General features: G+C 38.4%; 2 protein-coding genes across 2 annotated transcripts in view; both read right to left on the reverse strand.

Moving 5' to 3' along the window:
• LOC145786760 (gamma-aminobutyric acid receptor subunit pi-like) overlaps positions 1 to 1135 on the reverse strand; it is a 30770-nt gene extending 29635 nt beyond the window's left edge. Inside the window, exon 1 of the mRNA XM_082598496.1 lies at positions 948 to 1135. The gene's annotated coding sequence lies outside the window, so the exon portion shown is untranslated. The remainder of the gene's footprint in view (positions 1 to 947) is intronic.
• A 10115-nt stretch (positions 1136 to 11250) lies between these two features.
• LOC145786301 (protein FAM200B-like) lies at positions 11251 to 13053 on the reverse strand. Its single transcript, XM_082597941.1, has one exon. The coding sequence runs from the start codon at positions 13051 to 13053 to the stop codon at positions 11251 to 11253; it is 1803 nt and encodes a 600-aa protein (XP_082454067.1).
• Between the last annotated feature and the right edge of the window lie 3622 nt (positions 13054 to 16675).

Genomic DNA, 16675 nt, shown 5'->3' on the forward strand with positions numbered 1-16675 from the left:
GGTTCGATCATATTCTCTTAAACTTGACGGTGTATGAGAAAATTAAAATGACGATGTAATATTGCAATTGTTAAACTTTCAATTTTCAATGTTTTTGGCACTCTCATTAAATCTATGCAGGCTACAAAGAACTGCACATGCTACTCTGTCTTAATTTTTTAGGAATTGGGATATTGTGACAAAACAACCAACCGATGGCGCTGACAAGTTGCAACAGACTTTTTGGCCAATTTTTCAATGAGAAAAGGAACGATACATGATGTACGTTGTGGGCGTGAGTGGCATAGGCCTAAAACACACACAGATATATGCTATAGCGTCTGATAAATCAACTAAAAAAAAACCTAATCCACCTGGGAGCATTTTAGTTAACCTCAGTTGGGTGAGATATGTTTTATTATTCATCTAAAATATTTATCAACCTCATTGACTGAAGATTCGTGAAGTTACACATCTCAAAGGGAAATTTCAATTTCTCATTCTTTATAGCTGCGTGCTGGTCATTGCCAAAAATTTCAAGGGCTGCCCAAAAAAATGTAAGTTACATTATCTTTGTGAAAAAGTTATGTAACTGAATAAACGTTATTAGTGTTAACTTGAGTACTCCACAACAATTGGAGTCCTGGAGTAATTGTCGAATGTAATAAGCTTCCAGATTTCCAACCATGATTTCCAATCATAAACTATACAGTATACAAGACCCTGATGGAGTTCTTGTGAAAAGTATAATGAATACTAGGTGTAGGTAGACTATTAAAGGAGTTATACTGGCAAGCAACATTATTTTTTTCTTTTTCCTTGTTATTATCATCCTTGATTGTTATTTACACTTCACATAAATTAACACACTCGAGAAAAAGTAAGAGAATGGTTGGCTACAAAAATTAGTTTTACAGTACTGATGTGCTACAGCAACCTCAATTTTCATACAAGCTACAGTAGCCTACCTGTTATCTTTCTTTTGTGCTATGTTGTTCCAGATGACTTTTCAATGCGATGAGCTAAATGGCTTTCCACAAATGTAAATCGACCGATTCCACCAACACCTACTATTAAAGCTAGTGCAATTCGCCATTACCACAGCGAACTCGCAGCATCAGACTGAAGCAGGTCGTTAATATTTATATTTGAAGAAATCTATTATTAACTGCGATGCAACTTCTACTTGCTTAATAATGTTATAGTTTTTATTTATTGTTGCTTTACAACAGCTAAGGTTTTTTAGCGACAGGGCTCATTTGTAATTTTATAACAGGTTTACATTTTCCTCCTTGCTTGAACTACAACAGAACAGAAACAGCAGTAGCTGAGTTTTCATAACTGTAGATTAGCAGATTGTTGCCACCAAATACGCTCTCGGGAAAAGCGTAAATTATCTCGAAAAAATAAAGGTTTCAGAAATGTAGGCTACACAACGTAGAAATTACGTCATCAATAGTAGTCTAGTGATCAGGTGACTGCTGGTGTCGTCACTCATATACGCTTGTTCGGGTAGGAATGATAGGCTACCAAGCGTGCTCACTGCCAGTTCGCCTATAGGCCATATAGCCTATTGCACCCCACAGATTATATGGTAGCCTAAGGTTTAGGCATGAACAGCCTAACTCTGATTTAACTCAAAAAAGAAACTTTGGTAGGCCTCTGAGTAGCCCATATGCAATGAGCTAATATAAAGTCAAGCAATATATTTATGCAGCTTTAATTCACCCAATTTTTCACCAAATAGAATAATGACAGTCAAAATTCAATACCACATTAGCCTAAAAACCCGATTTTGGGACCTGCCCGTGAGGTTAAATATCAACTATGAACACTGCTGGTTTTTAGAAATTGGCCTAGGTAGGAATTGTATAGAACCGAATCAAGTAGGCTACGGTGGGCTCTGTAGCGCACCCAGCATGGGGCTAAGTGGGCTCAAGCTCCCCCTAAACCTGCCACTAGAAATGAAATTTTTGTATGCTCTCCATTTATACCTTTTGCTTATAGGTTAGATATGAATAACACACAACAATACAACAGGGCTGAGCATTATAACAATATATTTTACATATTTACAAATAGTTTTAACAGTCGAACGTTTTCGGCTTAACTTAAGCCCTCATCAGGAATCTGAAAATATTTATAAAAATGCAATAAATTTCAACTTCTTGAAGTTAAATTACATTAGGAAAAGGCAACTACATAAATAGCTACAAAAAATTTGCACCACAGGGAAAGTGATACATCAAGTAAATGTTGAGAAGAATGGACGCGTCTCTATCAGCAAATAATTGTTTGTTTAAATTTGGGTTGTAGGCTAGCGTTTGATGAACAGTGCTTCCTGAATTTTAGTGTCAACTTGGGATTTGCCTTTGCGTAAAAGTTGAAACGAGTCAGCAGAGAATTTTCGATCTGTGGAAAAAGAACACTCCATGATATGATCTTTGATGGCACTTTTCTTTAACTCTTTAAAGTCCAGATGCTCCGGTACTCTCGTGGTCAAATGTCTGGTGGACATACCGATGTAGCCTACGTCAATGCCGAACCACACGGACTTGCAATACTGTATAGGGCCTACGACATTTGAGCAGAGAGACAAAGACGTCTGGGACGTTATTTGAAAATACGAACTACTTTGACTGTTTTGTAAGTAAAAAAAACGTCCAAGTAATGTTTACAAAATTAGTGTTTTGTTTCAAACTGTTTTCGTGCTAGTTGTTGTTTTCGCACTTATTTGTGTATGCAAACGGAAAGCTAATTCTATGTTGTCATAGGCCTACATGACGAAAAAGTTGAGATCTATAGAAGATTGCGAGAGTGGACGTAGGGATGAGGATTCTGATGGTGCTAGTAGCATGGAGTTCACTAGGCCAACTTCTAATCTGATTGAGAGAGCAAATCCTGATGTATCAGCTGGTGGGTTGTGGACCGTGAGTGCATTTAAATATTAATCAAAGGGATGAGCATTGGCCTATCGTCACAAATCACTCGGCCGACATTTCTGAATTAGCCCCCCTTAATTTTTTTTTTGTGTGCGCTACTGGGTGGGCTACCTCGGTCGTCGGACCACTTGGCATGCGACAACTCAGCAAGTAGCCTAGTTCCCCTACATTTCAGCTACTTCCAAGTCAGCAAATGAGATGTTCTCACGTCTTGCTTGGTTTCGCTTGTCAAACTCATTTTGCTGACTAGTGACATTCCATGTTTCAGCTTGCTTGCAATTCATTGCTTTAAGAATTGGCGCTCCAGATGTTCCAGGAACGAGGAGGCGACTGATTCTTAACTAATTCATCAACTTATTTTAAAGTATCAGGTTTGGTGGCCGTGCTTATTTATTGATGCATATACCGCAATATTAGATCCTTTTATGCACGTCTTAAACCATTAAGGTTTTGCCACCTTTTCCTTTTGTTAGTTTTGTTACTGTATTTCTTTTTCACAATATCATTTCTTTTACATTCTGACAAAGAAAAATAAATTGAATTGAATGAATTGAATTGCTCAGTTTCATCATTTACCAACTTCAGCCACTTGCTCAAATGTTGCTTGCTCGCAGTTATCACTTTCTGAGTTGTCGCTTGCTTTGTCCACAACTGCTGATTTGTAGGAGGTCCGGCTACTTCCAATTCGAGAGGAAAGTGGTTATCAGAAAAAATCTAGTTGGCTAGATCACTGCCTATCAACTGCTGCTGCACATGCTGCCATTACCAAAATTGAAGTGTTGCATAGCTACCTGATCTCTGATCATCGACCACTTCTGGTTGAAATAGCATGCAATTCATTGGCTAGATCCGAACCTGAATCACATGAAAAAGCTGACCGAATTAACTGGGACAGGATTTCCCCTCCTGAAAAAGCTGCCTATTAGTATTATCGTGCAACTGAGCACATGGTTTCACACATATCTGTACCTACCTCTATTACTTGTAGAAATCCTATGTGTAACAATCCTTCACATTTGGAGGATATAACCATGCTTTATGACTGCATTGTCAACGCTATGCTGGATGCATCTAGCTGCTTTGTTACCTCTCAAAGACAGGTAGCCACTTTAATTAACAAGTCGAAATTCTGCCACTGAAATTGATTAGAATGAAACCGCCAACCAATCATAAGCTACGATTTAAGTGACGTAAAAAATGGCGAAAAGAAGATAATAGAAAGCAAATTAAGTGATGGATTTTTTGTCAGCTGGTTGGCTTAAGGGTTAGGGTTAAGGCTAGAAAGTAGTCATTTCATTGACGCGGGTTCGATTCCCACTACTGCTATTGCTCTTTTTCTTCTTTAATTACCAAATAAAGTTCAAAACAAGCATTAACTCTCTGGATGAGTGCTAGAAGAATCACAATTGGACGGCAGCCTCTTATAACATGTTCTGATTGGTTGGCGGTTGCATTCTAGTCAATTTCAGTGGCAGAATTTCGACTTGTTAAAGTGGCTACCTCAAAGACACAGTCAAAATGTGGTTCCCGGATGGAACGAAACAGTCGGGCAAGCACATGATCTTGCACGTGATACCTACTCCTTGTGGGTAGACCATGGGAGGCCACGCAATGGCCCAATGTATTCTCGTATGACCTGCAGTAGAAAGGACTTCAAGTATGCACTACGGCGGTGTAAAAGGAAAGAAGACTCTATAAAAGCTGATAACTTAGCTATTGCAGGTTTTCCAACAAACAAATTCTGGAAGCACATAAATCATGCCAAAGGAAAACCTCCTTTACCACTTTCAGTAGGTGGGGCTACTGGTAGCTCAGATATAGCCCATATGTGGGAAAATCATTATAGAACACTGCTCAACTCTGTTGAGTCCAGTAGTCAACCCAAAGATTTTGTTCGTTCCTATGTTATCAATTCGTCCAATTATGCTGATAGCAGCAGATATTTGTGTAGCCTACTATTGATACTGTAGGCTACTTATTTTGTGTCGAAAGTTGTTTCTGAACCGCTCTGCTGGCCCAGATAATATTTTTGCTGAGCATATTATTCACTCTCACCCAGTTACTGCTTTGTACATCAGTTTATTTTTTATTATGTGTCTTTTTCATGGGTTTGCACCAAACAGTTGCCTGAAGACTGTGTTGGTAGCCTACCTATTGTGTTGGTAGGTGTAGCAGATCTGATATCACTGACACTGGAAACTTTAGACCAATAGCCATTGCTAATGTCATTTCTAAGTTGTTTGAACATTTCATTTTGTATTACATTGAGCATTTTCTATACACTACTGACAACCAATTTGGCTTTAAATCGAAACACAGCACTGACATGTGTGTACACATGCTTAAGCAGGCTATTTCCCATTATGTCAGTCATGGTAGCCCTATGTTTGCGGTATTTCTTGATGCTTCCAAAGCATTCGACCGTGTAAATCATTCTGTATTGTTCTGTAAACTAATTGCTAGGAATGTGCCTGCAATATTTGTTTGTCTAATAGTGTTTTGGTATAGCCAGCAATCAATGATTGTGAGGTGGGGTTGTGCTTTTTCTGACTCATTTAGGCTACTGTATCTAACGGAGTGAGACAAGGAGGTGTAGCCTACTCACTACTCAGTCCATACCTCTTCACTGTGTATATGGATGAACTGAGCAGTAATCTAAACAAATTCGAAATAGGTTGCTATGTTGGCAGTTCATGTTTAAATCATTTAATGTTTGCTGATGACCTGTGCTGCTTTGCACCTAGTTTGAATGGGTTGCAAACATTGGTTAATGAGTGTTATTCATATGCAGGTTCACATGATATTTTATTCAATTCTGATAAAACTGTTGGCATGATGTTTGATACAACTTACCTAAAGCTAAACCTGCAGCCCAAAGTCAAATTTGGAACCTCTTACACAGTGGTGGATTTCCAGAAGATTAGCTTCCGGAGCGCTAGTTTTTTACTTTCCAAATGCGCTAGGTGCCGTAGAAGAAATTCAGAAATACGTCTTTAAATACGTCGGCAGCCGTGGCCGAGTGGTTAGCGCGTTGGTCTCGCAGTCGAGAGCCTGCATGTTCGACTCCAGCCACCCGCACTTGTTGTTGTTTCTCTGGGCAAGAAACTTAACGATAATTGCCTCTACCTAGTGATCGATTTCGAGTAATGGGTAGTACAAAATTTAAGTCATAAGTAAAGTAGACAACCGGAAAACAGACATTGCCGTCGGCTGCAGCGTGGGTCAGGTGTATGTCGGAAGGCGTACACCGATGCATAGCGCTCAAGTCCGCTTTCCCGCAATGCAGGATAAAGATAAACAAACAAATAAGACTTTGAAACAACACACTTGATGTACCGGTACCTAAAACGTTGCTTAAGTAAGTATCATGGTCTATAGATGGTACAGCGTTGTTCAATGCAAATATTCATATTTTAGTGAAACAATAATACAAAAAAAATACAAGTTATAGCCTAAAAAAAAAAAGAAAAAAATTTGTTTTTAGTTTTTTCCACTTTTGATTTTTCAAGTTATAGCCTACAATTTTTAAGACACTTATCGTATTCAAAATCATGAAACCTCTGGCGACTTCGGGTCTCAATTGCCGGGTTACGTCCATGGCGTAATCAAGATCCAACATACTTCGCTGGTTAAAAATTTCTCAGTGGAAGACGGATCATTCGTATAAAGAGTAAACTTGAAACAGTTACAGTGTGTAGAGAAGCACGGTTAGATGTCAGTATGAGGTTCATTTGTGAAAATCCGCGCTCACACTCGCTCGATGAAATTGGAAGGGATTAGCCTATAGCAGTGGTTCTCAACCTTTTTGACCCACGGACTATTCTCAAGCTCGCCTATATATCCGCGGACTCAAGCTATATATTAACGAAAAATAGTGTAGTATTCATGAGTCCCTTTCATTTATATTCTCATATTGATATTGCATGAACCGTTGTGTATTTATGTTACTTCGCACATGTAAACGGATTTCAGAATTATTAAAAAGAAACTGTAAGCAAGCAAAGTGTACTAGTGAGTAAAGGCAGAACATTATAACTGGCGACGAGTAGAGTATCAGAAACCACGTAAACACATCAACATAAGACAGCAAGATGACTGGTCTTTCGCAAGCATTTCCATCTTTTGAAGAGGGTGATCCTTCATCAACTGGACAACGGTGGAACAAGTGGGTTTGTCGCTTAGAAAACTTCTTTATTGTCAATAAAATTAAAGAAGATAAAATCAAACGAGCATCTCTACTGCACTATGCAGGAGAATGGTTGTTCGACATTTTTATAACTTTGCCTAACACTGGTAATGAAAATGATTATGAGGCTGCCAAACAAGCCATCAGTAACTACTTCAAGCCTCAGATAAACATTGACTATGAAGTGCTGCAATTTCGTGAAATGGCACAACTGCCAGATGAAACCATCAATCAGTTTTACGCCCGACTTAGAAAAAAGGCTCAAACTTGTGATTTTGGTGGCGAAATTGACAAAGAAATTAAAAGGCAAATCATCAGCAAAACTTCTGACAAAAAACTGCGTACCAGAGCTCTAGAAGCAAAAAATCTGAATCTAACAAATTTGCTTGAAATAGGAAAAACCCTTGAAACTTCACGACAGCAAACAAAACATCTAGAACAACAGGCTCACAGTCAATCACAATCGATCAACAAAATGCACAAACTCTCAACAAATAAACAGCATTCAATCAAGCCAAAACCTACTAGGCCAACACAACTCAGACAGTCAACAAGCATCAGCAAGTGCTATTTTTGCAGTGGCAGTTATCCTCATGCTAAGGGAAGGCAGTCATGCCCTGCATTTGGAAAGACTTGCAGAAATTGTGGAAAACCAAATCATTTTGAAAAATGCTGTTTAACTAAACAAAAACAATATCAAAGAAATGTTAGAGCTACATCTGAACAGCAAAGCAGTAATGACACATCAGATTCTAATGAAGAAATTGCTTATGTATGTAGAATAAATTCAGAAAAGAATCCTACTGCAAATCTAAACATCAATGGAAAAAACATCAAATTTTTGCTTGATTCTGGATCATCAGCTAATCTTATTGATGAAGAAAACTTCAACAAAATACAATGCAAACTTTTCAAAACCAATGTTAAAATTTTTACATATGGTTCTTGCAAGCCAATGAAACTACTTGGCAAATGTCATGCTGACATAAAGACAAAAACTAAATCAACTTATGCCACATTTTATGTAGTGGAAGGAACACATGGCTGTTTGTTGAGCTACAACAGTGCTGTTAATCTAAACCTGCTACACATAATCAATCAAACTGTCACTGGTACCAATTCTAGCATCATTAACAAGTATGCTGACCGTTTTCAAGGCATAGGCAAACTCAAAGACTTCAAAGCCAAACTCCACATTGACAAATCAGTGATACCTACAGCTATCCCACACAGGCGAATACCATTTCACATTCGAAAAAAAGTCAACACAGAACTGAAATACTTGGAAGACCATGATATAATTGAAAAAGTCAATGGTCCAACACCTTGGGTATCTCCCATTGTCACACCACCAAAACCAAACAACCCAGAAGAAGTAAGAATCTGTGTGGACATGAGAATGCCAAACAAGGCTATACATCGTGAAAGACACATCTGCCCAACTGTAGATGACCTTATTCATGCACTAAATGGAGCCAAAATGTTTTCAAAGCTAGATCTGAACAAAGGATATCACCAAATTGAGTTGGATGATGACAGCAGATACATAACAACATTCTCAACTCATAATGGGTTATATCGCTACAAACGTTTAAACTTTGGTGTGAGTTCAGCAGCCGAACTCTTTCAAAAAACCATTCAGCAAGCACTCGATGGCTTACCAGGTACACTCAACATTAGCGATGACATCATTGTCTATGGAAAGACTGAAGCAGACCACAACAAGAATCTTGATGCTTTATTGCAACGATTGCGAGAAAAGAATCTCACTCTGAACAAAAGAAAATGTGAATTTAACAAAACAAAATTGGAGTTTTATGGATACACATTTTCTGACAAAGGCATTTCTGCACAAGACACAAAAATAAATGCTATAAAAAATGCTGCAACGCCAAAATCAGTCGGTGAAGTGCGAAGTCTACTGGGATTAGCAAACTATTGTGCAAGAACAATCAGAAACTTTTCAACAATCACTCAACCGTTGCGAGAGTTAACACATCAGAACACAGAGTGGAAATGGACTGCTGTGCATGATGACGCAATACAAGCTCTCAAAGACAGCCTGACAGGGAATGAAGTCTTAACATACTTTGACCTGAACAAAGAAACAGAGCTTATTGTAGATGCCAGTCCCGTAGGACTTGGGGCCATTCTCACTCAACGAAGCAATGTTAACGAACCGGCACGGATTGTTGCATACGCAAGTAAAGTTCTCACCCCTGTCGAACAAAGATATTCTCAAACTGAAAGAGAAGCACTAGCAATTGTTTGGGGCTGTGAACATTTTCATCTGTATCTATATGGCATGCAAAAACCCTTCAATTTGATTACAGATCACAAGCCATTAGAACTCATATTCAGAAATGCATCATCCAAGCCTCCAGCAAGAATTGAGCGTTGGAATTTAAGATTGCAACCCTACAATTTCGTTGTGACGTATAAACCGGGAAAAGACAACCCTGCTGACTACATGTCTCGACATCCCGTGGGAAGCACACATTGCACTTCATTGTGTGATGCCACTGAACAATATGTGAACTTTATTTCTCAATCAGCAATTCCGCTAGCAATGACAATTGATGATGTCACAAATGCTGTCAAAGGTGACGACACAATGCAGAAAATCATCAACATCATCAAAAGAAACGCATGGAAATCTGCTATGAAGAACCCAGATCAAGACATCAAGCCATACATTCCTATCAGGAACGAGCTGACATTAACAAACTCTGATTTGATTCTTAAACAGAACAAAATCGTTATGCCGCGAGTGTTAGAAAAACAAGCCGTAACTCTTGCACACCAAGGACATCAAGGCATCGTGAAAACAAAAGCATTAATTCGAGAAAAAGTTTGGTTTCCTGGCATTGACAAAACTGTTGAAAACGCTGTTAAAAATTGCATTTATTGCCAAGCTGCAACCGTTAAAAACACTGTTGAACCATTAAAAATGTCACCATTGCCTAACGCACCATGGACTGAACTGTGTATTGATTTTTCTGGACCGTATAACACTGGTAAATACTTGCTAGTAATTGTCGATGAGTAGGCTACTCGCGATTTCCTGTTGTAGAAATTGTCAATTCTACCAAAGCTTCATCTGTGATACCGGTAGTTGACAAAATTTTCTCGATGTTTGGAATTCCACTAGTGCTTAAATCAGACAATGGCCCGCCATTCAATAGTTACGATTTTAAGCAATTTGCCCAACGTTTAGGTTTCAAACATCGAAAGATAACTCCTTTGTGGCCGAAAAGCAACAGCGAAGCTGAACGCTTCATGAAAACACTTAACAAATCTGTTCGCATTTCAAATGTTCAACACAATTCATGGCAATCTGACTTGAATAACTTTTTGAGAAATTATCGAGCTACGCCACACTGCACGACCAGAACAAGTCCCGCCGAACTCTTGTTTGGGAGGAAAGCTAATATTACTATTCCTCAAGCTCTCACTACTGTAAATGACCAATCGTTGAGAGAGAAAGACATTCGTGCAAAATGTAAAATGAAAAAATATGCAGACAAACGTACACATGCTAAAAATTGTGATATTTCAATTGGTGACTTGGTTTTGTTAAAAGTTAAAAGAGAAAACAAACTATCACTCCCTTATGGATTGCGTCCTTACAAAGTGACTAACATAAATGGTTCGATGATCACTGCAAAAAAAGGATCTCATGTGGTCACAAGAAACTCTTCATTCTTCAAACCAGTCACAAATGACCTTTGTATAGATTGATGACAAGCATGTTTGATTAATTCTTGTTCTGTGTAAAACTGTAATTCGAGTAAGCAACGTTTTGTTATCATCAGACTGGAAAATTGTGACAACTATAATTTATCGTACTCGTCATATGAAAAGCATACCCCTTAATCCAAATCTACAACTTGGGGAGGATTGTAGTATTCATGAGTCCCTTTCATTTATATTCTCATATTGATATTGCATGAACCGTTGTGTATTTATGTTACTTCGCACATGTAAACGGATTTCAGAATTATTAAAAAGAAACTGTAAGCAAGCAAAGTGTACTAGTGAGTAAAGGCAGAACATTATAAATAGGTTTTTTGATTTCTATCCAAGAGAGTTTAATACGGTATCAACGAAAAAAGCAAGCACTGTTTTTCACTCAACACACACTCAATGAGAGCCTTGTCCTTGAACTTGCTTGACAAGTTTATCGAATTCCGGAATTATGGTTGTCAGTGCACATCTGATGTCATCTTCCGGTTGAAGTCTATTGCGATACTTCGTTTTGATCATCGTCAGAGTTGAAAAGCCAGATTCACACAGGTATGTGGTTGGAAATGGCAAAAGAGCTGTTGCAGCTTGCTTGCAAAGATCTGAAAGACTAGGCTCCATCGACTGCACATTTGCCCAAAATTGAGTCAAAGAAGCCTTTTTAAACTTGTCTTTCCACATCTGTCGGCTTTGCAATTCAAGCAACTGTTCAGCAATGCAGTCCATATCTGAATGAAGTTCTAGCGCTGACACCTGAAAAGGATTCCGAACCCAATTAAAGATCCTGCAAAAATCGTTGGAAGGAATATAACGATCCAATTCAGAAAGAAATGTGTTGAGGTGCTCAAGAAAGATGGGAAGAATGACGCCCAAATTGATATCTTTCTCTTCCACAAATAAGTTCAATCCTGGGAAAGCAGCTAACCTCCCACTTTTCATTCGATGCATCCACAGCTTTATTTTACGTTTGAATGCATCAATACTTTCCAAAACATCAAAAAATCGTTTCTCTTTTCCTTGCATAGAACTATTCAGTTGGTTTACATGGCTGAAAACATCGGCCAAAAATAGCAACTTTGCAATCCATTCATCATCACGAAAGCGATCAGCAAGTTCATGATTTTGCTCTTTTAAAAAAGCATGGGTTTCCTCTTTAAGAGTAGCCACTCTCTCAAGCACCTTTCCTCGTGACAACCAACGAACAGTTGAATGGAACAGAAGCCCACTGAGTTCCGCTCCCATTTCGTCACACAAAGCACGAAATAAGCGAGTGTTTAAAGGACGAGATTTAATATAATTTACCACAGATACAACCTCTTTGAAAACTATGGCAAGATTTTCTTGTATTTCTTTTGTTGCCAAATTTTCTCTGTGGAGAAGACAATGAACAACCGAAATGTTATTGTTTTTCTTTTTCACAAAACTCATGAAGCCTTTCTTACTTCCCATCATGGCTGGAGCACCATCAGCACAAACAGACACGCAATTAGACCACTCAAGCTGATGTTCTTCAAAGAAGTAATCCACTTTCTTGAATATTTCTTCTCCTGTGGTATTTTTAGCAAGTGGACGGCAAAACAGAAACTGCTCAACGAAATCATTTGTGTCAAAATATCGCACAAACACCATGAGCTGTGCATCACTTCCGATATCGGTTGTCTCATCCAGTTGCAAACTAAATCTTTCACAGCATCTTATGGCAGCGATTGTTTGTTGCAGAACATTTCTTGAGAGTTCTTCGATACGCCGCTTCATGGTGTTGTTTGACAAAGGAACCATTTCCAGTTTGTTAGCAACAGCATCACCACTCATTATCCTGGCCATTTCAACAGATGCTGGTTTAATCAAATTTTCTCCAGCTGTGTGAGGTGCTTTTGCACAAGCGATTTTCCATGCAACCGCAAAAGCACGCACTGCATGACTGTGAGAATATACTATTCCTCCCCAAGCAGTTGGGCAATCAATGCGACTTCGCTTAACCTGATGCTCTTTTTCTTTAAATACTTCAAGAGATTTGTTAACAAAATTTCCATGGTTTGATTCTAGGTGCCGACGAAGTTTCGTGTCCTTTAAAGAGCTGTGAGCTAAGACCGTTAAGCAAAACACACACTGCGGCCTCACTTCGCCATTCACCTCAATCGAAGTAAATCCAAGCTTCAAGTATTCATCATTATATGCAAAAACTTGTTTTCTTTTAGCCATTTTAAGTAATTCTGTCTGAGACTGTTCACCAGGCATCTAATCTAAAACTGACTGTGTTCTCACCGGTAGAACACAGGACTTCAGTTTTAGAATTTTAGCCAATTTATTATGACATCACAAAGATAAAGTTGGTGAAATAGGAGCATTTTACGTTTTATTTGTAATACAATATGAACTGACTACTAGCAAAAGCAACTGTGCTCGCGGACTCATCCAGGCCCTTCCGCGGACTCATTTGAGTCCGCGGACTCGGGGTTGAGAAACACTGGCCTATAGTGACGTTCAGTGGCGGCTCGTCATAAGGGACTGCGGGACTGCAGCCCCCCAACATTTTTGTGCATATGTGAATTATATTAGATAGTTTTGCCATGTTTTTTTAATTTATTTTGCTTGAAGAATTAAAAAAAACATCTGGGGGCCCCATGCAAAAACCACCTCTACGTCTACAGTAGCATTAATCCAGGACTGTACAGCACTTTGCAGAAACTTCAAAGGCTGAATAAAAATAAGAATAACAACACAAAATCACATTTTTTTCACGTCCCTAGGGGGGCTCATCAAAAATCGGGGGGCCGGGGCACCTGCACCCTCTGCCCCCCCCCCCTTAATCCGGGCCTGCATGTGAGGATAAGAAGATATTGTTGATTTTTGCACAAAAATTTATTTTTGTAGTCTGATAAATTTTTCAAAAATATCTTATATCTTGAAAAACATGCCAATTTTGTAGGTAGCCACTTTAACAAGTCGAAATTCTGCCACTGAAATTGACTAGAATGCAACCGCCAACCAATCATAAGCTACGGTTTAAGTGACGTAAAAAGTGGCGAAAAGAAGATCATAGAAAGCAAATTAAGTGATGGATTTTTTGTCAGCTGGTTGGCTTAGGGGTTAGGGTTAGGGCTAGGAAGTAGTCATTTCATTGACGCGTGTTCGATTCTCACCACTGCTATTGCTCTTTTTCTTCTGTAATTACCAAATAAAATTCAAAACAAGCATTAACTCCCTGGATGAGTGCTAGAAGGGTCACAATTGGACGGTAGCCTCTTATAACACGTTCTGATTGGTTGGCGGTTGCATTGTAGTCAATTTCAGTGGCAGAATTTCGACTTGTTAAAGTGGCTACCAATTTTGCATCGATCGCATTTCATTAAAACAATGTTGCCAAATAAAAACACCTTTGCAAAAACAAAATTAAAATTGGGTAAATTTAGCCGGTCGGGAAAAATCTTACTGTCTGATTAATTTATTTGTGCTTTTAAGGACACCCTGATTTCAATTTTTTATGGAAGCTGGCAAAAGATGTCAAACATTTTGCAAAAATGATGTGAAAATCAACTGGCAAGGGTCTGGCAACATCACGTTGAAGTGGCCAATTTAAAAGCAGAGCTGCTGATGTGGAGAGATTGTCCTTATCACATCACAGCCATCACTATTTACTGTCAGTCAGAGTCAAGTTATTTTGTTTCAGATTGAATACGAGCGATTCGATTGACCAAGGAAGTTTGTCCCTAATATTTTTTTAATTTGAAGGTTTATTGGGAACGTCGCAAAAGGGGATGGGAGCTTGATCAACACCATCATCTACCAGGTCATCCCTCCCATCACCCACCAGGACAAGAAACAATAACTTAAACTGGATATCAAACCTCAATCGTCTTAGGCTACTGTGTGATGTGCAGTCTGACAATAGAAATACCTCAACACCTGCTCTCCTGGGCCACATCGAAACAGGCTTTTGCCTGAGGATGGGTTTCCTTTGTCCAGTTTTCTTTCTCCATCCTATTATTATTATTATGACTGCTTATCCACATCAATATTGGAACTGGCAAATTCAATCCACAACACTTATCATTAGGCTGTCATTCATTACTACATGTGTGCTTCTCTCTGTTTTTGTTTTATTTTTTTGCTATTTGTTTTTTGGGTTTTGTGGCCGTGCTAACTACTGATATATAGCCTACTACATAATTTTTCATTCAGGTACGTTTTAAAGCTTTCAAGGTTTTGCCACCTTTTCCCGTTCATTAACGTGTTGGTAGGTTTATATAGATTTTTGTAGTTAGTATCTTTTTCGTCCCGGATGCGTTAATGACAAAAAATAAAATGATTGATGGATTGAATGTACAGTCTGCTATTCAGGAAAGTTCAGCGTGACAGAGCCCACGTGCCTTACTGAAGAGAATACCGTATGCGCATGGCATTGGGTAAATTTTGGAGCTGTTTGTGAAATTCATAATATGCAATAAAAGCGAATCTTTGTCACTGACAACGTTCAACTTTTTGAAATTTCTGATGCAGGCAGGTGCTGAGAGTTTGGGGTATTCAATATTTATTTTTTCTGTTATCGTACAAAATTTAGCATGAAATGTATTCAAGGCTGGAGGTCTTTGGTGGAAACGAAACATTTATGTTTAACAGTGGTATGCCTGAATATTGAGTAACCAAATTGACTAACCTTTGTTGATGACCTTATAGGTCAGTGGTTCTCAACCGGGGGTCCGCGGACCCCAAGGGGTCCGTGAAGCGATTTCCGGGGGTCCGCGAAAGTTTCCGAGTTTTCAACATGACGGATAAATTAAGAAATTTAAAAATTGTTTGTGCTTTGTTTATGTATTAGCCTACAGTGATTCTTAAACTGTAAGTCGCAACGCACTGGTGTGCGTCGTTTGAAATTGCAAAGGACATTGCACAAAGGTAAAGGTTTCTTAACTAAAATATCATATATATAAATTACTTAAACCTTTTAATAAGGCTATGTTGGCTATGTTCAACTAAATTCTTTTAAGACAACAGATTGTTGATCAATGATTAATTTAGAAATACAAACGTTAGTCAGCAGTCTATCACTACTCAGTACTCACGGTGTTGCAATGACTGTGATTATAACGAATTAATATTGATTTCAAATAAAAAAAGGGAGAAATTCTTTGTAACAGTCGCAAGTATTCTATTAACTTTTGATAAAAGTTATAAAAAAACATCAAATGAGCATATAGCTTACCGATGTTTGATCCTGTGTGCCAACATATAGCTCATAAGTCATAACATAATTTCGTCAATCTCATCAATCGTCAAGTGCGTTGCGAATTCAGCAAATTCTTTTAAGTGTGTTGCTTTGAAACTTATGTAACATATGATTCCATAAGGAAACGCGATATACCAAAAGTTCAAATTGAAATTTTTAGGGGTCCGCGACCGCTTCGAAGACACCAAAAGGGGTCCACCAAGACAAAAAGGTTGAGAACCACTGTTATAGGTCTTTCGTTGCCATCCTGTTGTGCTGATACCCACTCAATTTGTAATGTATACATGTACTTTTTGTTTGTTTATTCCCAGCAAAACAATAAACTGAACTTGTTTTAAATTTGCAATGAAAACACGGTACCATGGCCTATATGTTTGTATACTATTTGTAAAAATCTTTTGTAAATATAATTATGTCACTACAAGTATATGAAACTGCCAAGACTAAGCTTGCAGAGAAGCTCTCAGTCTGACGATAAAGATTTTAACAATCAATAAGAAAACTTTCCTTCAAAATGATACCAAGGCAAAAGATATTGTGTGGCTGTGTGCAAATAAAATTAATGTAGTGGCTATTCTTACCAAGAAAACCTGGCTT

This window comes from Aplidium turbinatum, chromosome 17 (assembly GCF_918807975.1).
Source record: "Aplidium turbinatum chromosome 17, kaAplTurb1.1, whole genome shotgun sequence".
Lineage (NCBI taxonomy): Eukaryota > Metazoa > Chordata > Ascidiacea > Aplousobranchia > Polyclinidae > Aplidium > Aplidium turbinatum.